Here is a 23,371-nt window from a genome sequence, read left to right as displayed (position 1 = left end):
TCGAAAAAGACAACCTGGTGGCATTGGATAAAAAAAAAAAAACATTCTTTATGTAAATATGTGCACGTCTGTATGAAGTGTAAGTGTGTAGCCTATTTCTTACTACCAGTATATCAAAAAATGAAAATAAAACTTCCTTTTCAATGTTTACTAATGAACTGAACATTTCAGCTTTTCATTTCACAAGAGGTTTGTTCGGTATTACCCCTTAAGAGCATGGATATTTGTTCGGTATTACCCCCTCAAAGTCTATTCGATATTACTCCTTGTGTGTATGGGTGAGAGTTTTATCTTCAACATAACGAAACTGGCAATATAATGATCCAAAAATTTACATACTTATTACTATGACAAAACAAAACATCAATACAACTAATTAATTTTTGCAGATTTTTAGATAAAAATACAAATTATTTACGCTCAGAAAATCAAATTTTATGTTCGGTATTACCTCAGTTTACGGTAATTTTCAATTGGTATGTTAAAAAAAAGAACTCAATTGCAGAAATAGCATCAAAAGATTTTTAAAAAAAGCTCGTATCAAACCAGCCACAATTCCTTTGTAGTTTATGAAACATTTAGCTTGAATATTTCTTATTTGGATATTGAACTATATGTCACTGAATGTGTCTGACAATGTATAAGTAATTTTAGATTTTCTTTCTATTCCTTAACATAAGCCAACAAAAATATTAATGTATCTATTTTCATTCCAAAATAATATGACAGACAATTATTAATCAAAATAACTTCTGCAGTTTCGTAGGCTGAGGATGAACACAACACCTCTCCTTTTTTTAATTCCAAGGACGAGGTGGAGATTTTACAACAAAGAGACAAATACTGAAGTTAATATTAGAAGACATTAGATTATTCTTAAAGCTTACCAACAAGTGATAACATTTTAGGAAACATTCCACCGCCTCATTTCACATGGTGTTAACTTGTTTTGATTGAAAATGCCTAATAACTGTAAGTACATGAACAAACCTGCGAACATACTGACACAGATAGGCAAGCAAGAAAGAATCACATTTCTTTCTGTGATAAATGACTCATATAACATTATTTTACAAAGATTATTTTCAAAATTGAAAATTTAAGTACACTCTGGTAACACATACTCTAATAAAATGATAATACATGTACTTCGTCATTCTCATCCAAAATACATAATGACAAACTGAAATAATGGTAATAAAAAAAATACTTGGATGAATCATGAATAATAATAAAAAAAAAAATATTTGGCTGAATGATGAACCAGGGGATCAAGGGATAGTGACATGTAATACATAGCCTCTACTACCTTAATCCTATCCTGAGCTTCCCGTGGCATTACCTGTTCCTACAGATGAGGCTCTGGATACCAAGTCACAACAATATAACAGTTTCATAATATTATATGAAGGAAATGCCATATGAAGCCCTTCCAGAAGACCTTAGAAGCCCTACCATGCGACATGCCTGTAACTTTTCCACAGTAAATTTTATTCACATTCAAGTTTCAAACGAACTTTGGGGAGAACCAAAAAATGCTGACACAAGATCATAATGGATCCACTAGAGTCTAATGTAGTACGTGGATGATGATGATAAACCCGAAGCCCAATTTCATTATTTTCATATTTAATTTGAAAATTAATTTAGTCTTTAAAAGACACAGGAAACGGGATAACAAATAACCCAAAAACCGCTTTATTAAAGTCAAGAGTGTAATACAAATATTTCCACTTCTGAATTCACATAATTGTTTGGTACCACAGTCTTTATGATCATGAATGTTTATTTTTTTAAATGTGATGTCGAATTGAAGCAAAGAGCCATTCATATTAGCGTCCTTGGAATTAAAAAAAAAAAAAAAAAAAGGGGAGGAGGTGTATTCCATTTCCATCAAGACCTTCGTCCACGAAACTGCATAAATACAAAGTACAAATTAGTTTAACTTTTTCAGTCTACCACAATTACTTTATTGAATATACAAAAGCGACAACTGGAAGTAAATATTTCAATGATATAACAGTTTCCACAGAGGATTCTTCACTTAGTAGCAATATCACCACCATATGTGAGATTTAGACAGATATATACTTATTTTAAATTGTAATATCCTTCAAAAAGATTACTTTTGCATGTCTAAAATATGCGTTCTTTTAATTATTTTTGCCAACAGTGGTATCTATTATTATCAGCAGATTTAACTGGGGACACAATAATCACAGACAGGTTTATATTCCTTACTTGTTTCTGCAAGTTTATATTCCTTGCTTCTCTTTCAAAACTACATATATTACAAAAATTATGGGTTCTCATTAATTCATCATTATAATGTGATATGTCGAAATGTGTGAAATTTCGTTCTCCCTTGTTTGGATATAAAGCTCTTAATCTGGCAGCACTGCTAAGCAGTAAAAAATATTGTGTACAGTTAAGTGTGTAAGAACATACCACACAACTTATCAAAGGTTAACACAAAATTAAGAACGAAGAATGAGACATGGAATGACGGCAAGATAGGCTAGAATGAATGGGTAGGGTATGAGAACACAAAATATGGAAACTTTACATTCAGAAAGAAAACTGATAAGCAAATGGCTTATGCAAACACAAAATCATCTACGCAAAATAAACTTCACATCTTTTCCATAATATAGACCTGTCAAAGACATCACTGAAGAAATACATTGTATACCACAACCAAATTATAGGGAAGTGACCATAATGGCTGAAAATTTGACAACAAAGTCAATATGGGTGTGATAAAAAGTAAACAGATCCATGTCAGCCTTGAGACAACTGAGCAACCCACAATATTCCACCACTTGTAATTATTTTTGCAACATGCAAACGGACAGTGCCATATTGGTGCAAGCAGATTTTGTGCATAGGGATACACAGGGATGATAAGACGACATGACCTTGAATGAGAACCACAAAAGATCAAGAATAATTTACTTTTGAATAATTCTCATAATCACAAATGAGGGAAAGAAAAAAAACACGCACGCACGCACGCACGCACGCACACACACACACACACACACACACACACCCCCACCCACCCCTCGCCACGAAATCAGAAAGAAACTGCACCTAAGTGACAGGTAAATCAGATTTAAATAATTTTAAGGTTATGACATAGCAGAATAATTATTAAATTTGTAATTTACTTAATAAATACTTTTTGTAACTATGTTGATTAAAAGTTAGAAGATATTATTACTAGAGCTCGAACATTGCCCTTTTTGCCTATTTGAGTTAGAGCCTTAATCCAAAATTCATGTAAGGTCATTTAAAAGTATCTGTCCAGGTTTTACAGTGCATATAAATTTCTATTTTAGGGATAATAGCCTAATTTAGGAATAGGAGCCTTTTATCACCTATTCTGAACAAATTTATGTGTTATGTATTTTGCCCTTTAGAATTTGTTCTCCTTTATATTGTTAAAAGTTAAAATAAATTACCAACTATTGCTGTAACCACTAGCATCCCGTAATAAATTGAGGCAGCATTCTAGCAAATGTGCGTACTTGTAACAAAACAGCCTTTCCACTAATTAATTTATATAAATAATAATAATAATAATAATAATAATAATAACAATAATAATTCCTACATAGGCCTATGTTTGAATAAAACTCTCATCATTAATATTGTTATAAACTAAATATACTATTATATATGATGATGACGATGATAAAGGTGATGTCATGATTATAATTTTATTATGATACCGGTATAATAATAATAATAATAATAATAATAATAATAATAATAATAATAATAATAATAATAATAATAATAATGGTAGCTAAGTTAGAAAGTTCTTTATTTATTTTTAAAGAATTAACCTCAACCTCAAAACCTCAACTGAAATGACCTGAAAGTATTCACAGGTTTTAAGATTAGTTTTGTGCTATTTCAAAACCCATGCAGGTTTGTGGGATCAGATTAGAATTATGGGTACAAAAAGATGGACATGCTGTAAGCACTCTTTCATATACGCGTACATAACTACTCTGGATATTCATTCTCTCCCCGTAATCCACGCTGAAGATGAAAACTGATAAGAGGCAGACTCAAAAAGACAGATATCAAATTGAAGACAAAATTGACTGTAAACTACATTACACACTTCGGGGAAAAATAAGGTATTGGTTTTTTATGTACAAAACAACGTTTTTATGCTATTTACAACAATGCAAAGGGAATGCAACTGTTTTCCAAACCCACACTGTAGAAATATGGATACACCACTTCAAAAAAAGTAGTTGCACAGCCGACAGAAAGAGAAAATGACCACCTTCAAGTGAAAAACCTTTATAAAGCTTGCAGGCAAATCATGAGGTCCACTTCCCAGTCACAATACAATCAAGGGGGGAGGAAGAAATGCATCAACATTGAATAGGAATTCATCCTAAATCGTGGTTTTAGAAGACAACGTACCTGAAAACATTCTGCTTGCTTTCTCTGCATATTCCATGCTGTTTTAAGTTGTACTGCTCAAAGATGAAAATTGAGCATGTATGGACTCTTTCCTGTTGTTTGTATATCAAATATGTAATGAAAAGTAATAAAATAATCAATTAAAAAGCATTCCAAAAAAATTTTTTTATAAAATTAAATAACGTAAAATACGTTTTTTACAGAGTAGGTCTATATATGTTCAGTGTTTGTGACTCAAAGTTCTAATGTCAACTTCACTTGAAGTCCTCATTATAACAAAGTTTGTTCCATTCATATTAAAATTATGGTCTCATTGCAGCATATTTATATCTAGTTTTTATTTTAACAATTTACTGTTAAACAACAAATAATTACTTATTTCTTAAATTGTGACAATCTCTTACTGTCTGCTACACAATTCACTTTATGCAGCAATAGTGGTACATACTTCGGGGGTGAGTTCTCCACACCTAAACAAGAAATAATTTCATATACACATATGTCCGGAAATGGGTTGTTTATGGGTTACAACAAAAAGATTACATTCTACACTTAGATTTTTAGGTATAATTCAACAAACTCTTGACCAAGTCAAATATCCCAATTCAACTGATGTTAATTCAACTGATGTTGTCAATAAGACAACTTTCCTTTCAGTCAATTATTTAATGATGCTGCATCAACTACTAGGTTATTTAGCATCAGTGAAATTGGTGATAGCAAGATGGTACTTGGATAGCGAAAGCTGAGAATTTGCTATGGATTACTTTAAATTCGCCTTACAGTTGGGGAAAACCTCGGAAAAAATCCCCAACCAAGTAATCAGCCCAATCAGGAATCAAACCCATGCCTAAGCATAGTTCTGGGTCACTAAGCAAACATGCAGACTATGCTGGTAAGACAACTCTATCTGCTGAAATAGGAACATTGAAGGTGGTCATGACACAATGTGTTCATGCATGCACTGAAGTAGGTGAAGGATATTTTGAGCATTTGTTATGATTATGAATATTTTAAGTAGATAAATAACTGAACTGAACATTTATCAAACTGACCATGCATTACTGCAAAGATAATCTGACAGTTTGAAGTAAACTTTGACATGTATGTTTTTGTCATTGAATGTAATCTTTCGATTATAACTCATAAACAGGCATTTCCGGACATATGTATATGATTTTTTTTTTTTTTTTTTTTTTTTGAGAACTTATTCCCAAAGTTTGCACGAATATTTCTGAATCACTCTGTACATAAAATGTATTTCTTTCAAATCCTATTCTCTTGTGTGTAGGGTGTTCTGCAATTCATTTTTTATATTTCCAGAATGTGGTACTTGGTTCATTTTAAGTAGATATAACTCTACATACTTCAGTTTAAAGACAGATATTTATGAAAATATTTGTATCATCCAAAATTTGGAACTAAGGCATGGGTGAATGGGTTTTCTCGTATCAGGAGAATTTTCCCAGTGGGCATTGTAAGTGCCTTTCTTTATTAATTTACTTACAGAAAAATAAACACCATTAACCACAGTAATGAAGTTCACAAAATGGGTAACATGACCCAGTTCTTCTCCAGTTCCCAAGGAGTTGTTACAAAATGAACAAAAGGGAAGTAATAACATAAGGTGACACATATTTCAGAGTAACAGTTAATGTAAATAATACATGCTTTGTTCATAGTCTCTTTCTTCCTGCCCCCATTATCTAGTAGATGCTGTGCCCAGAACTGCAAGAGCTTTCGATTGTTCTCCTGCCAATATCTTTTAGACACTGGTACCATATTAATTTTTGTATAATAGTATGTTGAGTTATATTGTTTTAGAATGTTCTATAACACACATTCCTGTGATATGTAACGTTAACCCCATATATGAAAATCTGAACTGTCAGCATGGGACTTATCATTCTGTTTCAATGACACTATTTATTAGAAATACAAATATGGAATTACTATATAACGTACAATTGCTTAACATCAGGGAACAATAGAGATATAGGCTAGTTCATGTTATTTTCCATATGTATTTCACAATATTTTTAAAAAAGCTTTAAGTGCATTTTGAAAGATAGCAACTTAATTATGAATCCTGATTTTCTCTAGACAGAAATAATGAATATTAATTTTACCACCCTGTTACCTTAAATAGACCATATGGTTCAATAAAATTGTAAGTAGTTCCATGATGATAATGGTGACGATGTGATCGATTAATCTATAACATTATATTACAAAATATATGTTGTTGTTTTCTAATGCCAGGCATTTGACAATAAAGTCATTTGACCTCTTGCACTACAATATTTTTCAAAGATATTGTCATGGTCAGCGACTGAAGCACAGATTTTGAGGTGTTCCGAATCCATTTCTTGATTTGAATTGCACAATGGGCAGTTAGGGGACTGATATATTCCAATTCTATGCAGGTGCTTGGTCAAACAGTCATGGCCTGTTGCCAATCTAAATGCAGCTACAGACGATTTGTGTGGTAAATCCGGAAATTAACTGTGGATTATGATGCAGAGAGTTCCATTTTTTCCCTTGAGATTGTGTTATCAAATTTGTTTGTTGAAGTCTAAGTATGTAGATTTAATAAATGACAAAATATATACAAAGTGTATCAAAACATGTGGGAAAGCTCTGAAGAATTGATAGAGGACCTGAAATCAAGCAAAAAAGTTCATATAAACATATGGTCAATTTCGCTTAGTTTTTTAGTTACAGTCATTGTTTACGGTGTACATAATATCTGTGATGATAAACAAGCCACATGTAATTTCCTTCTGTATTCAAGTCGTTGTTGATTTGTTTTCTATTCAAAGCCACCTGATGACAGTTGCCATAACAAAATAAACACACGGCATATGCTAAAACTTTAGATAATTGTGAAAATTTGTTATTTTGAGTGTAATAATTAATTACATTACAACTAGTGGTCGAAATGGAGTACTCTAATCAGGAAATGGCAGAAATGCACTTTATGTATGGACGAGCTAATTGCAATGCAAATGAAACATGGCATTTGTATGATGAACAATTTCCTAACAGACATTTACCCAACAACAAGACGTTCCAAAGAATACATGACCGTCTTGTGGAAACAGGTGCTTTTAAAAAAAAACGTTTCAGATGGTGAAAGACCAAGGAGCACCAGAACAACAAACTTAGAGGAACGAGTCCTCAATCATACTGAAGATAATAGCGGCAGCAGCACCAGACACATAGCAGCAATCGAGAATGTGAGTCATATGGCAGTGTGGAGAATTCTATGAGAATAACTCCTTTATCTGTATCACTTTCAAAGAGTCCAAGATCTTAGTGAAACTAACTTTCCACCCAGATCAGCATTTTGTACCTGGTTACAACAAATTGTGTTCACGATCAACACTTTCTCTCTGCTATAATCTTCACAGATGAAGCGAAGTATACCAGAAATGGAGTGCAGAACTTTCACAATATTCATGTACGGGCTGACAGAAATCCCATAGCAGTTTTGGAAACAAGGCACCAACAACAGTTCAGCATTAATGTTTGGGCTGGAATAATTGGGGACACATTAATTGGTTCTTTCATTTTACCTGGAACATTGATAGCAGCATCATACTGCGACTTTTTAACAAATGACTTAAATGTTTTGTTGGAAGAAGTTCCATTGAACTTAATTCAGCGCATGTGGTTCATGCATGATGGGGCATCGCATCATTTTGCTCTTGCTGCTAGAGCAATTTTAAATCAGCAATTCCATAATAAACGGATAGGTCATGAGGGACCGACAACCTGACCTGCCCGTTCTCCTGACCTCAATCCATTGGATTTCTACTTATGGGGTCATTTAAAGGACAATGTGTATTCCAGATCTATTCATAACATGGAAATTCTTTGCCAGCGACTCTGAAGAAGGATGTCAGCAGATACGGCAGACCCTGGAATATGGGAGAGAGTAAGGCAGTCGATGATGTGGCACTCAGAAGCCTGTATTAGAGGTCGTGACAGCCAATTTGAGCACTTTCTGTAGAAATTAGAAGTTTCTGTATAAGAAAAAAGTATTGTAAGTTGTAAATTAAACTTTATCATCACAGATATTATGTACACCACAAACAAATGATTGTAACTAAAAAACTAAGCAAAATTGACCATATATTTATATGAACTTTTTTGCTTTTTTTCAGGTTCTCTATCAATTCCCCAGAGCTTTCCCAGATGTTTTGATACACCCTGTATATAAAAAAAATGTCGCATTTGTGTTTATGTGCACAAAACATACTGTCATTCAACAAAATGGTGGAAATACAGTAGAGCTTTAATTATCGTTATTAATTTATGCCACACAACTGTGATTGTCATCGAAACAATAATTTAATCTCTTAAATCCATATTACATCAACATTTGCTCGTAAAACCATGTCTTTTTTCTTAATGGAGCCTGTTTCTCGCCACTTCCTAAACAAGTTAAGGAAATTTGGGTAAACAATACACATATGTCTTTTTCACTAAGATATCTCCACAATGAGTAGTGTAGCTAACCATGGTTATGTTCATGATTACAATCTCTTCTAAGAACACCAACGAAACTGACCACTGTTTGATAATCTGAATCCAGTTGTATCTATCTGCACAATTCTTGTTTATCAATTCCATAATATAAGGTGCCTATATCCAGGAGTATGCATTGTATTCTTCATAAATGAAAAGTTATTATACTTATCAGTCTATTTTTAAGTCATGATTGTTCCAAAGACAAGATCACTGCAAATTAATAAAATAATCACACTGTTTAAATGCCTTCAATTCAAACGTTAATTAAGCTTTAGTCACTTCTTGACTTCCTAATTGAAGCTTTTATATTCATTAAAGCTGTACCACGATTTAAAGAACATATGAAGAAAAAGATACTAGTCATTCAAATACGAAAATACCACACTTCCACATATAATTTGAAGACATAACTTCCCTGGAACTTAGGAGTGAGTGTTTAATTCAGAACTAATAATTTTAAAATTACTTAACATGGGTATGTTAACATAAAATCAGAAATAAGATATAACAGACTACATTTTCCCAAAATGCTGCATCACGTGAAAATTGGGAACTTCATTAAATATTCGAAGGAAAAGAAAAAAATCTTTCAACTGAAAAATTATTGCATCAAATCAATAGAATTATAATAAAAATGCTATAGTTGCAGTATGAAAGAGTGCTCTGTGATGTCTACTACAAAATGAATTTAACAACTATTGATAGGAAAGCAATTGAAAGGAACAAAGAAATGAACCCACATAAAACAGCTTTGGACCCAGGGTTACATAATAAAGAAACGAAAACAAAACAAATCTTCAGATTTTCATGTCTTTCAGTTCCTTCATCATGCAAGTCAGTATTACTAAAATTCAAGTATGATAAAATGCTGACTTCGTATCTTAAAACACTGCTTTCCTCAATTCTTTACCTCTGCTAACTACTGTGAATTACAAACAAATTATAATTATTAAAACGACAGCAAATGGACTCTTTCATAAAGTCAACAATATACAGTTATAAAGCCATAAACATCAGTGTTTGCACATTATCATAAAATCTAATACTAGAGTTGATGCTGTTTGTGTTCTCCAACAAAGGACAATTTATTACTTTCATACTTCAGCAACTATATGCTTAGCTGTACACGACATATATTCAAAATTATCATGTGTTTGAATGTAAGCCTGGCAGTGTCTGAACATAATTATCTTTATTAAACACAAACACAATGTGTACAACATGTTCAACTTACTAGCCATTTTTTATTCGTTCTGGAGGACTGACTTAGAACCTTAAAGAATAAAGGTGACTGTGGAGTATTAGTGGAGTGATAATGTTATGGTGTGAGGAAACAAGAAAACCACGAGAAAACATCTCAGCAACATCTCTGTCCACTACTAACTCTATCTTAACACAAACGGAGATTGAATCCAGGTTGTCATAGTGGAAGGCAGAGTGGCTTACCACTTGGTCACAGGCGAGAGTAATGTCACCACACAGAAATTCTAATTTGCTTAAAGATATCAGGTGTCTGTCAGAGTTGCAGTCTTGGCAGAGCATTTAAATGTTATCAATTGGTGTGAAATAACAGTAACTTTCAAATGGCCCTGCAATAAAATTTCGCTGGATTTAAATTTTATTTGAAAGACGATGATTAGGGAAATTTTCCTACATAGGCCATTCAATAATGAATGACCAACATATTTTTACTCACAAAGTTTTGAATTTAAATTTAAATTTTGTGTTATATTATTAATACAGTATCTCATCTATTATACAGAGTGTTTCCGAGGTGCTGTTACAAACTTTCAGGGATGATGGCGAAGGGAACATGTATCAATTTGAGATAAGGAACCCTGGTCCAGAAATGACCGAGTCGAAAGTTACGAGCAAGAATAGTTCTGTGGAAATGAAATAATTTTATTTCTCTGTACACCTTATTTATGTGTATTTATCTGTACATCTTACACATACTGTATTCATCTCTTAATAAAATTAAACCAAAAGAAATTAAATCACTGCCAAACAAGTAACTTAAATTACCCCAATAAAATAAGCCAGATATATAAAATATAAATATAAAACATAAAAGGAATATTAACAACTGGACATTTACGTTGTCTACTTACAGTATTCCATTCAATGTACTCTCTGAGGGATGGGGATAGGAAACTACACTAAAGCAATGCAGATAGCGTAATGTTTAACGGACATGGTCGGTCCTGATATGCACATCTGTAGACAGCAGTGTATATGTACAAGTTACAGTGTCCAGTCGATCAGTCCTAGTGAAATGGAGGAGTACACGAAAGCAGAATAAGCATACCTGATTTTCGAATATGGATGAGCCAATGGGAACAGTAGACAAGCTCACAGATTGTATCGGGACAAGTACCCATGTAGGAGACATCCGATCCATATCATTTTTCCACGACTGTTCCAAAAGTTAAGGAAAGAAGGGCATGTGGTGCCAAATTACAATTCCATTTCCACACAACTATTTTTGCTTATAACTTTCGACTCAGTCATTTCCGGACCATGGTTCCTTATCTCAAATATGATACATGTGCCCTTTGCCATCATCCCTGAAAGTCTGTAACACCACTTCAGAAACATCCTGTATAATAATGATATCGTCCAGTTTATTCCAGGTTTTAACCTGTGACAATCAAATTGAGACATGTTTAGTTTTGCCTATAGCACAATGGTGTCGATGCAAGTAGAACAATACGCTGTGCAGAAATGTTGCTTGTATCATATGCTGAGCATATGAAATATTACAGCAGGCTTGTGAGGAATCTGTCCTATATATATTGCTACACGTAGGTGGTATGTAATGTTCAAAGATGGAAGGCCATCATCATCAAAAGACACTAGTCCTGGGACTCCACCACAGCTCTTATGGATGTAAACATTAACACTGCTGCTGCAACTGCGAGGGAAGATAGATTAATAGCATTAAGAAAGCCATTAGAGATACTGAACATTTCAGTGAGCGATGGGTTCCAAGACTGCTTACTCCTGAGTAACTAGAGATTTGCATTCAGGTTTGCGTGGAGCTCATATGGTCCTTAGAAGTTTCGAAACCTAACCGGAGATGAGGTTGGAAGCATCATTTTGACCCTGAGAGCAAGCACCAAAGCTCTGTGTGGAAATCTCAATCACCACCATCACCAACACCAAAGAAAGCTAAGTGGTGACATCTGCAGGAAAGGTCTTGGTCATCTCATTTACTGACATTCAAGGAATGGTTTATAAGCATATTGTACCAGCACACAGCTATAATAGGGCAATATTACAAAAATTTACTAAAGACCTTGAACGATCATGTCAGGCAAAAATGACAAAATATCAATTCAACATGGTGGACGCTCTACCACAATAATGCATGGCCTCATACTGCAAATGTAGTCATGGAGTTATCTCATCAAAATAAACGTGAAATGTATTCCTCATCCTTCCCACACCTTCTGGATTTGGCACTATGTCATTTTCTTTTTTTTTTTCTTCTTTTTTTTTTTACGTTTCAAAAGCTGAAGAAATTCTCCCTACAGTCCGGATTTGGCACTATGTCATTTCTTTTCTTTTATGTTTCAAAACCTGAAGAAACACCTTCATGGAGTGTACTTTCAATCTTGAGAATAAATGGTAAAGGTTGCAGATGCAATTATGAAGGATCTATAAAAAAAATGGCTTACAGCATATCTTTTAAAACTGGTAGAAACACAGGAAGCACAAGTGCATTGCATTATGTTCAATGTCAAAAGATTCACAAAAACAAGTCAAAGAATACTATGAGATTTTGTTTAAATAATTATTACCAAGGTCGTCTATGACATATCAAGCATTGTTCGTACACATTTCAATAGAATCAGTTATATTAACTTTATTTTAAAAAATACCAAAGCAAAAAAAAAAAAAAATACTATAACTTGCAAACAAGATAACACCGGACTTAAGTTTGCATGACCTTTTTTCATTGTGTTTAGGTCCTAAATCTATCCTTTATGCAGTTTCTACAAATTGTGATACATTCTGCATATGCAGCACATACTACCAATTCACAATAAAGTTACAGACATCATTACTAAAACACTAACTAGTAACTAAAATTGTATATTATGAATGGCATTTTAGTGTTGACAGTCTTTTCAATAATTTTGGCATGACCTAAAATCTATAAATCATTAAACTCATGCGAAGATGAATAATCATTCAGACACATACTAACAGATTGGTTTAACACAGTACAGAAGAAGGCAAAATACTCTTTTATAAATTATGGTGAGGTCTTAGCAAGTCAAGTTAAATTATACTTTACTATGTTAATCCCAGTTCCCTGCGAAAATGTGGAGGACATGCACAAGTTGTGATTCAACACAGAATGTAAAAAAGATTAAACAAGTGCAAGGCCTCACTAAAAATACGAAGATGGCGAATATAAGCCGAAACTGGTCATTATGTAGGTTAAATATCACATTACTTTCAATTTAACACAGTGAAGTCATTTATTTAACAAAAATAATAAAGCATTAGAGATTAATCTGCTAGTGTGTTAAAAGAATTATTAAAATGTGATAAACACATTTCTTCAGTAAAATTTACATTCGAAGTACATCAGGTAGCTGATGTGGGGCAATGAGGTTAACCAATGAAACTGAAAGTGTTAAATTCATATTTTGAAAATGTTCATTTGGGAACAAATGTTTTAAATACGACTTTCCTGGAGAGAATTTTTCTCTGTTCTATCCATCCTTCATCATATGGTAATGCAAAATTCATGCATGGAAATATCATAATACTTGAAGTAATCACTTAGTGATTCAAGACAGCGCTCATCCCATTGGATCCCGGCCACTTTGTCACTCGTAATGCGTGCACCTCTGTACATAGCGCGTTGGAAATTGTGCCACTGTCACATATTCTGTGACACAGTACGTGAGGGTAGGTCACCACAGGGAAAACTGAGAGGTAGAACTTAAACTGAGGGAATTCGATCCGACATTGGAACTGGAATCTTGTGTGGCTTAGTGGATAAAGTGTCACCACGTAGAACTGAAAACCTGGGTTCCAGTCCTGGTGCCAGAGAGAATTTTTATTATATCTAACCAGCTACTCAAGTTTAGAAAAAATTGAATACATAAAAAAATAAACTTCTCCTTTTATAGTTTAAATGGAATGTTAAATTCTAGGTGGAAATATGAGACATTAGATATGATTATCATGTAACAAAGAGAATTTCAACACAGAGAATATGCAAACAAAACAGTACACAGGTGTTTCATTACCTTTGCTGCAGGAGTCCAGGCAGGGTCTGAATCTGAGTCTACGAATTCTGGCTCATCTGCATCAAACTCTTCATCCAGATTGTCTTGTCTATCAAGGAACTGCTTTATGCTTGTCTTTTCCTTAGCCTTCCGTCGTGAAGTTTCCCTCCGAGGAGGAAGGAACAGAGGATCCACCACTAAAAATGAAATTAATTAGCACTGTATTACGTTAGTACAGTACCAACATAAGAACATTAAGTATCAAATATTCATTGCAGTAAATCTTCGAACAGATAGAATATATAACAAAACACTAATGACACTTTACAAGTATAAACCTTGAAAATTTACCTAATACCCACATTACAGCATGCCAATTTTACATGTAGGAGGTTTGGGGTTCGCTTTATGAGGAAAGCTATTGGACGATGATGATAATGATGATAAAAGCAACAGCAGCAGTAGTAGTGATTAGTAGTAATAATGATATCACTGAATTATTCTAGTTAAATATAATGTATTATGACTTGAAATTCAATAAACCATTACCAACATTCTTATATTCAACAATCAGTCAATCTTGTTTGAATCAATTTCTTTAAAAGTTCCCAAGCCCCTTTTTAGATGACGTCTATCCTCTTTTAGAAGGTACATTATGGAAGGAAAACTACATACTGTAGTACAGTATGATGATTAGAGGATTAATAGTGGAATGCCGGTAGAGGAAATGGAAATATGGAAGCATGAACCTACCACCAAGCACTAACTTCATCCATCACAAATTCCACTTGGACCTGGGTTACCAGGGTGGAAAAGTTCCAATTTAATGACAATTTGTATTATTTTAATTATTATCCTGAAGAACCAATCCCATTTTCCATCTTTCTTCCAGATAATTTCACCCACCAATCAGGGCCTGGTATCTAACAAAATATGTTTAATTACAAACTTTCAAAAGAAAAAAAAAATGAATTAGTGAATATTTAATATATCTGTAACCAACAGTTTACACTCCACAAAGACTACTTGTCAAATTATCCTAACATCAAGAAAGGTTAAGAGAAATGTTCAAGGATTAAAGGAATTAATTTCTTTTTTATGCAATAAGAAACTTTGTTTCATTCCTCTAGTCATAATGATTGCCTTAATCACAAACACACAATTATCAATTGGACGGTATTCTTCTAATAATTTAAACTTTCATTTCCACGTAAAGATTAATTTTTGTCCTACAGAATTTATCTGTTATGGTAACAATTGTTTCATTTCCAGCTTTTACCAATAATGACATAATAAGCACTTTCAGCAACTATAGTTTCAAATCTAAAAACATCTACATAATATTCAGTTTTTCATTTTGTACAAGAAAAGAAAAGATTCTCATATTGTACCTCGGTCTGTCCCTAACAACACTTACAGTTCATGAATTCATATAATGTTTAGCGAGGGTGTGATACAGCACAGCATTAGATTAATTTAACACCTTTCAAATCTCTCTACTTATAAACATTCCAAATTTGAATTTCCAAACTATTCATCAATTTTTTTTTCTGAACCACACTCACCATTAAACTCAAGTCGTCTGTCAGCAGATAGGAAACCAATCAACTATAATCATATGACACAACATTCTCGAAAATGTAACAATTATTTACAAGACAAAAACTTAACACGTTTTTATTATTATTATTATTAATTATTACTAGAACAAATGGCAACTTGTATATTAACTTACTTCCCTTTTAACGAAATAGCGATCTGATGAGTAGACTGGTTTATGCAACAGGCCCTACATATTTTTATTGAATGAGCATGTATCTAAAAACTTGGTACATTTTTGCTTATCATATCTTACAGGTTCAAATAAAGCCTGGTTAATTTTGCATATGTAAGAATACATAATGAACATTTTTTCGTTTTATCTACTTTACCTTCTCCACATCTTTATATGATATGATGAATTTCACTCAGCATATTCGGTCCTGCTGATCCTTCACATTTCTGTCTCTCATTTACTCCTAACAACTACAATTACTATTAGATTCAGATTCTACTTCACTCCGTCCTTCCTCTTTAATTTACGAACTAATTCTTTTTTGCAAATTAATTCCTTTAATTTTGATCTTATTTAAATGAAGAAGACATATACCCATGTAGACTTGTTGCAGGTAACACTGAATATTATAACAACACTTAACATTCACTCCATTGGAACACTGACTCAACTTGATTTAAGAACTTTAACCTTAGTGTCCAGTGTATTTATAAAAACAATTCCGTAAACTTTAGAAAGTGTATCTGTTCAACTTCGTCTTTTCACTATATATATCCCTGCTATTTTTACCGCCACTGATACACCATTTCCTCAGATTACATAGTATTTTTCCTTCCCTATTACCCCTTCGTTTCACACCACTTACTCAATTAACAATCTCTATACGTCTCCTAAATCCTTTCTTTTATTATTGTTAACACTTTAACAACACAGTACTGTGTGGAAGCTGAATGTGTTTTAAACTTAAAGCAAATGTCCTATTTAACTCATTTTTAGCTTTGTCAACAATAATGTAATTTTAATCGTGATTTCTATTTCCCTTTGTATTAAAATATGTTAAAGTGAGGTATTAACTGTTCAGTGAAGAAAAAAATATATACGAGGATAGGTGCCCTTAAAGGGAAAATGGAAGAGGAGAAACGTTTCTCTAGTGATAATGAACTGATGTCTAGTAAGTGAAAAATAAACGAATTTTTATATACATACTAGTACATACTTTCTTTTTACTTATAATCTCGTTTTTTTCATTCACAGGACCATGTCATGTCTCCTGGTATCAGTTTTTATACTTGTAAATATTGTTGGCAATTTATTTAATTAGTTATCATAATTCTGCATGTCTTACATGCAAATTATATTACATAACTTCACAATATTTCAATTTTGCTTTATTAGATTATTTATATTATAAAAATACTTCATAAAGCAGCAACTCAAGAAATACGATTTATTTTAGTGCATGTTTTAGCAATTATAAGTGCATAAATGCATGCAAATTTTCTGCTTTTTAATGTATAAACTTCCACAGTCTACTGACAAGATTAATATGTATGTGTATTGGTATGTATTAGGTACAGTGTACGCCTAAGTTGTGTAATTTTTAATCACTGCATCAATTGCAATGAAACTTGACAAGATAATCATACTATTGAAGATATTTCAAAAACCACATTTTATAAAATCCACTTATGTCTTCAACTTAAATGGATTAAGTAATAGTGCAATAATACAATAGACCTTCAAGGGTTGAAATTATGTATAGTCAAATTCAATACCTTGTAATTACTGAAACTACCCAAAATCTAACTGTTGGTCGTTCCTTTAATTCCACCTACAGAAATATAACAATTAAAACTGCATAAGACAAAAAATATAAAATTATATTATCTACTTATGGAGTTATGTTAAGACACACACGAGAGACTCTAGCCTTGAAATATGAAATTTGGTGTAAGGGATCTCCTAAATATTACTTCTCCTAGTTTATTTCTCGAAAAACTTTAATGTAACACAAGATAGGTATATGAAAATTGACAAAGTATAACAAATATTATTGGAAAGTAAGTATAATTAATTATAATTACTATATTATTTTTTCTCACTCAATTGTAAAACAAAGCTTTGACAATAAGATTTATTCTATTAATATGCATGTGTTGTTCAATACATTTCGGAAGAAATACTATAGTTTAATCTTGGAAATAGCTAATTTGCGATAATATATCAACTTTCATGTGGGATGAAGAAAAGTCAATAAAGCAACTGTGCAAAAGTAGGGCATTAAATGAAGAAACAGACCACATTATTTTCCTTCTTTAAACTTTGTATGGCGGAATACTCAATACGTGAAATAAGGAAAGTAGTCCATGAATATTATAACTCACTTTCTTGTCTTACAGTTAAGTTTCCAATTTGAAGTGAATAAAAGTTATTCTGACGTTAAATATAAAACAATCCAATACTCAAACAAGTCACTAAAGAAACAGCATTGGAAATATCCAATATTATTGAAACGGTAATAAAATTTATGTTATTTATTATGACTCAATGTGCAAATGGACTTCAATATCATTACAAATCAACAGTGGTTATGGAAGGGAATTACTGTGCATATCACTAACTAACATTAGAATTTTGTAATAAACTTTCTGTAATTCTGTAGGTCTCCGCTAGCTTAATATCTTAAGTGGTAAAAGAAAAACGGGTAAATAATGTCGTAATTTATAATAATCACAGTGATTATATTATGTAACATCAGTTTCCAACATACATGTGTCGCATTTTCATTCTTTAAATCATTAACATTACTCCAGATATGCACGCTGGTTTAGTAATAACTCAATCCAGTCTCCTTCGATAAACAGAATTGGTGTTCCAAAACATGGCTAGTTGGGTCGAACAGTGCGCACATTTCCACTTCTCGTATTTTATAATTCAGTGATATTAACACTGAAATGAACGAAAATATTTCACTTTTTCTACTCTCTTTAATAATGCTCAAGTTTAGTTTCATCCAAACTGCTCAAGAGAACATAATAAAAATGTTCAAAATAACAGTCCATATAGCCAATGTTGTTCAAATTTCCTATCATTTACTGTTTTAAATAAAGGAGTTGCCAATTGTGGATATTATTAAGCATCAGTAATGTGACGAATAATGACGAACTGGCCAACAAAAAAAAACTCTTTAAAATATTTAGATTACCAGATGTCCCCGTTTCCAGAAGACAGTTCCTAAATTTTGTTTTTTGCCCTGAACAAAATTCCTTTCCAGAATGCCCCAAATTTAATAATTTATCCCCAGATTTTAAGTATTAATTATTACAATTTTGTGAAAATGCTGTTAAAATCTCAGTGCTTGGAGTATTCAATCACAACATAAGCTATCTGTGGGATGTATATTGCTAAGATGTCTTTCACAACTAGAAAGATTTGAAGAGACAGTTCATTTTTTTTTCTTCCAATGTAGATGAATTTGACCTTGACGAAATAATTTATATTATGAAATTTCTTGCTTGAAGAAATATGTAATTTCAGAGAAAATGGAGTGCAATTTTTTTTAATTTTCTCTGAGAAAATGATTTTCTATGCACAACTCCAGAAGTTGATTGAAATTCTCCATGTCTTCCTGAAAGTAATGTTTCAACGAAGAGATTTTTTTCTTGAATGAACATGATGTGGAGATCCAAAAAAATTCAGAGTGAGTTTAGAAACTGTTCGAGTCATGCTTGCTATCTTAACTAACTTCAACATGATCTGTCAGGAGTGTGCCGCAAAATTTGAGGATCTAGAGAAGACCTCCTTAAAAAAAATTCACTCTTCTGAAAAAATACCAGCAGTTAAGCAAAATTAATATTTTTAGTGTGTAAACAGAATGACTGTTTTAATTCTTTGAGGTGTATAAAAACGATAAGTGAGTGACAAACTAACATAAATGTTAAAAGTAGTTTTTTCATATATCGATAACTGTCCTCGAAGATTGTGAAAAAAAATTCGCAACCTTAATTTATAACATATATGAAAGAAGAATTTGCGTAAAGTGTCTAAAGAGAAGTGATAAGGGAATGGGGGACATAACCAGAATACCTAGCAAACTTCACTAGAATATAATTTCCCTTCAAAAACTCAATATCTCAAGACAATTTGCACCAACAGCAAAAAGAAGAAAAATAAGAAGTTTTAAAAGCCAGATTTTTCTAATGGTACCAACATAAAAGAAAATGAGTCATCATGTATGGATAATATTCTAAGGTCAATTCATGGATGACAAAAAAAAAAAAAAACTATAAAACCTATCTGTCCTCATTTGAATATGGCAACGCAGGAAAAGATTTCTTCCAACTTGTCTCTAATGAGGTCCGTTTCTGGCAGTGCTTACAACACAACCCATTGTAGCCATCCAGGCTGCAATGACTGAAATTCTAGGACATGTGTGGGAGTTTCACAGGAAAACGAAATTATTGCGCAATAACAGACACAATAGAGCTAGGACAGCTATAGCTATGCTCCTTAAACATAGTGGCTGGGAAGTTTGTGAGGTTCATTGCATATCTGCTGAGGATTCTAATAGAAGAGTTGACATCAATAGAAAAGAAAATTGCAAGCTGGTTTTAGATCCCACCATCTGTTTTGAAAAGAACATTATACGAAAACAAGACAGATATGGAAATGAAGGCCACATACTGATGGCTAATAAGTGATGCATCATATCTGTAAATTGCAGGTGAATCAAACAAGTATTTCAAAAATTAATTTTTCTCGAACTACACAAACTGTTCCTGCTTTTCAAGATCTTCTACTCTAAGACAAAACATTAATTAACTTTCCAATGTTGTAATATTGTGAGAATAATAATAATAATAATAATAATAATAATAATAATAATAATAATAATAATAACAATAACCTACTTAATGTAAATAATGTAGTCAAATTAAATGACAATTTTTGTAGATAAGAGGTAACACTTCTTGGTCATCGATATAGATCGTTCCTGCCTTTTCTGTGCACAAATACAATATTCCTTCCAGTAAGTTGACAGTACAAGGGATTCTCTTTGGCACACAGGGTTCACTGCCACTTTATATCTTTAACATTTCAAAAACCTAGAATTCCAATTCTATGTTACTTACAAATGGCTTTTAAGGAACCCGCATGTTCATTACCGCCCTCACATAAGCTCGCCATTGGTCCCAATCCTGTAATTCTATGTTACTGAAAAAATTTTAATCCACATACTTAACAATTCACTCCAGATACTTTATATAATTTATGAAGTGCAGATGATTTAGATAAATAAATCTCTCTAACTTCCTAAATGTATTTTGCTCCCATTTCAGGACTGGTTGAAATCTCTCCTGACAAGGTATTTTTGCAGCTGGAATTACCTATGATCAATACTGTTCATATCTCTTTCCTTCCATCTACATACTATCATATTTTGTTCACTCAATATTCCTATTGCGTACGTAAATATATTGATGTTAGTCAACTGTCTGAAGACAAGTTGGAACCTAATAAGTGACACCAATAAGGCATCATTCATGAGACAACAAAACCAGGAGATAATGGAGTTCCTTTTCACCTCCACTGCATACATAGCTGACTATTAACACAGACTAAAAACTCTGCAGACTTTTGTAAAATCAACAATTCTTAGAAAATGCATAAAAACTTTAGAAACTTATTACCTATACTGTTTTCGCTGTAAGAAAAATCCTAATGTAAACACAAGCATGTGGCTGTCATACCCGTGATTGGCTCACAGTCAAAACACTCACACGACGCGGGAAAATATAGTCCGTATTTGGAAACTATCATCTTGTATTATTTGAAAATAAAAAATTGAATTCTAGTTGTTAAATACAATGAAACATATAACTTTACTCATATGTAAAACGATATGTAAAAGAAAAGCTACTTTTATATTTTGTTATGTACTATGAACGCGGATGAATACAAACAGTAATAGCGAGGTAGTCTGTTCTTGTAACAAGCTGGCGTCCCTTCAGCTTGTCGTTCACGTTAGCACGTGGTACTCAAGTATGGCTTCTGCATCCTCAGTGTGTGTGGTTATTAATCGTAAGAGTGGAAACCCTCTCAAAAGCGGAGAAAAACAGATAGTCTTAAATGTATATAATAAGTTATGTGAGTTTTAATTAGAGTAATTATAAAGTAAATATTTCCTAAACAAATGAATGCATAGTAGTGAGGTTAGGCCTACTTGACGAGTAACGGGAAATGTTTAACATGAAACAGAATGTACAACAGTAGGCGGGAACGCGTACTGAGAATCTATGGCGCCAAACAGCGGCCAATGAAGTCTCACTTCAGTCACGTGCTATTGTTTATATTAGGATTTTTCTTACAGCGAAAAGATTAATTTTCTTGACTTAAATGGAATGAAATAAATGAAAGTATTTTACTAGCTGTCCATTCAAATTTCGAATGCTTAGAATGTTTAAGTACGAGACTTTACAACCTAATGGAGACCTTTTTTGAGACAAAAATTTCATATTGATGATTAACAGGATACAAAACATGTAAGGTGAAACTTAAAAGGTATTGTATGTTAGATTATAAGGGCATTACTATATGATAATTTCACTAATACCGAGATAAAATGTACCTAAAAATATCTCTATAATCAATGTTATATGTTATCAAAAACACCACATTTATAATGCAGTACAAATACTCATTAATTTTCAAGTTCCTATCTTCTGGTCATTTACATATTTATTAATGCCAAGGCCACTCGCCACGAAGTGTCATCCTCAAGGTTATATGTATGTAATTCGTACAGGTAAAAGTGTGAAATATTCCAGTATTAAGGAGAGTAGCACTTAGAAACTGGGAACACTTGAAATGTTTTTTCATGAAATGCAGACAGAAGGGATTATATTGAAAATAGAAACAAAATCACAAAAATAGTGAAGGAAGTAAAAATAACATCTGGAAAGAATTTGAAGATATGGTAGAAGAGAAAGCTAAAGAAAATAATATAAAGCAATTCTAGAAAATTGTTAAAAAAACATTGAAGAAAAGTATGGAAAAGTAACACGAACTCTTAAAATGAAGACGAGAATAACTCAATCACAAGAAAATAGAAAGTATTAGAAGTATGGTGCAAACATTATACTGAAAAATGAATAAAAACAGACATAGTTTGGAGGAGAATTGAGGCATATGGATCATATCAAGAGGTTCAGGATCCTAATGTAGAAGGGGAAATAGAAAAGATTCGAAATAGAACTTGCAGTAGATAAAATGAAGACAGGAAGGGCAGAAGGGTCAGATGAATTGCTCCAGAGTTAATAAAATATGGTGCACCTGAAGTGACGATGATCCTTACTAAGATACTAAAAAAAAAAAAAAAAAGCATGGAATGAGAACAGGATACCAAAAGATTGGAGAAGAGATATTATCCCATTGCACAAGACTTTAACTACAGGGCCATTTCTCTTTCGTCAGTAGTGCATAAACTTTATATAGGGATGTTGGAAAGATGCTTTAGTAGTCATAGAGGAGAATATGGAAGAAGAGTAGGAGAGCAGACAGTGTTGTGACCTGAATGGCTATTTAC

General features: G+C 32.7%; 1 protein-coding gene across 5 annotated transcripts in view; it reads right to left on the bottom strand.

Annotated features, from left to right (window-relative positions):
* LOC138696542 (streptococcal hemagglutinin-like) overlaps positions 1-23,371 on the bottom strand; it is a 90,619-nt gene that overhangs the window by 55,653 nt on the left and 11,595 nt on the right. For all 5 annotated transcript variants that reach the window (XR_011331413.1, XM_069821636.1, XM_069821638.1 and 2 more), the window contains exon 3: positions 14,253-14,428. Coding sequence is in view for 4 of the 5 variants with exons in the window: in XM_069821636.1 (XP_069677737.1) it covers positions 14,253-14,428 (176 nt within the window). In the remaining variant the exon portion in view is untranslated. The remainder of the gene's footprint in view (positions 1-14,252; positions 14,429-23,371) is intronic.

This window comes from Periplaneta americana, chromosome 3 (genome assembly GCF_040183065.1).
Source record: "Periplaneta americana isolate PAMFEO1 chromosome 3, P.americana_PAMFEO1_priV1, whole genome shotgun sequence".
Classification (NCBI taxonomy): domain Eukaryota; kingdom Metazoa; phylum Arthropoda; class Insecta; order Blattodea; family Blattidae; genus Periplaneta; species Periplaneta americana.
Note: the sequence above shows the minus strand (reverse complement) of the source record. Positions and strands in the feature narration are given on the sequence as shown.